Here is a 1,275-nt window from a genome sequence, read left to right as displayed (position 1 = left end):
ACAAAACCTCACTAGAGGTTCCCAAAAGCATTTGCCTTTGGATACAAAGTGAGCCTTTTCAATGTGTAGTATTTGTTTCTGTCCACTTTCTCTGCTGAAGCTAAGTAAGGCAAAGAAAACTGTTCTGTCTCCCAGAGATAACTTGATTTTACTTCTACCTGTCAAGTTAAATTGGAAAATGTTCCTTCAATATAAATATAAATAATATATTGATATAAATTTGTCTTTCTGTATTTGATTTCTGCAGGAAATTTGTTGGGCAGGTACTGTGGTAATACTCTCCCTGATGCTGTGGATACCTCTGACAGTTTTGCTTATGTCAAGTTTGTTACTGATGGATCAGTCAATGCCCGAGGATTCAGACTGCGCTTTGATTCCAGTACTGAAGGTTGGATTTATAGGGTTGCAAGTTACTTTTGGGGATGCACCATATACCACAGACTGTAATTGCACTAATTCAGTATATGTTGTAGTTCACTTATTCTTGGAGTGATGTGTATTTGCTCTTAAATTTAAACTCTGAGGAAGTATGAATACAACTCTCTGATCACTCCTTAGCCAAGCTGAAGCTTTGAGAGGCAAGCAGTCTCCTGCTATAACGGATATTGCCATCAGTGGTAGGTCCCACACAAGGAAGCACATTCTTCCACACCTTTGCTGTCCAGCAGTCAGCCCAGGGATGTCCTAACATGCTCTCCCCATATCCCTCTTGATGCGGTGGAAAGTAAAAAAATGCTGTGATTTTTGTTTATATTATTCTGGCCTCTGAGGTGAGGGGGGCCGGTTAGCTCAGTCAGTTGGAGCATGGTGCTGATATCACCAAGGCTGTGAGTTTGATCCCTGTTCGGTCCCCATGTGTTGCCTGATCTAGTTGAGAGGCGTCCCTGCCCATGACCGGCAGGTTGGATTAAATGATCTCTAAGGTCCCTTCCAGCCTAGGCCATTCTATGATTCTATGAATAGTATTCTTAAATCCCCCTAAGCGCAATAGTTTTTCATCTGAGAAGTTTTAAGCAGAATCACAGAACTGCAGAGCCATTGAGGTTGGAAGGGACCTCTGGAGATCAGGCAGTCTGACCCCTCTGCTCAAGCAGGGTCAGGTAGAGGAAGTTGCCCAGGACTGTGGACAGTCAGATTTTCAATGTCTCCAGTGACAGAGCCTCCCAAAACCCCTCTGGACAACCTATTCCAGTGTTCAACAATGCCCATAGTGAAAAGCATTTTCCTATGTTTAAGGGAAATTTCATGTGCTTCAATGTGTGCCCATTGCCTTTT

The 1,275-nt window shown here is 43.1% G+C and overlaps 1 protein-coding gene across 1 annotated transcript in view; it reads left to right on the top strand.

Annotated features, from left to right (window-relative positions):
- CUBN (cubilin (intrinsic factor-cobalamin receptor)) overlaps nucleotides 1-388 on the top strand; it is a gene marked incomplete at both ends in the record, with an annotated part of 88,055 nt that extends 87,667 nt beyond the window's left edge. The window contains one exon of the mRNA XM_009869014.1: nucleotides 248-388. Coding sequence (XP_009867316.1) covers nucleotides 248-388 — 141 coding nt within the window. The remainder of the gene's footprint in view (nucleotides 1-247) is intronic.
- Nucleotides 389-1,275: the final 887 nt, after the last annotated feature.

The sequence above is a fragment of the Apaloderma vittatum genome, unplaced genomic scaffold (assembly GCF_000703405.1).
Source record: "Apaloderma vittatum isolate BGI_N311 unplaced genomic scaffold, ASM70340v1 scaffold40104, whole genome shotgun sequence".
NCBI classification, from domain to species: Eukaryota; Metazoa; Chordata; class Aves; order Trogoniformes; family Trogonidae; genus Apaloderma; species Apaloderma vittatum.
The sequence above is the reverse complement of the archived record's forward strand: the minus strand, read 5'-3'. Positions and strand labels throughout refer to the sequence as shown.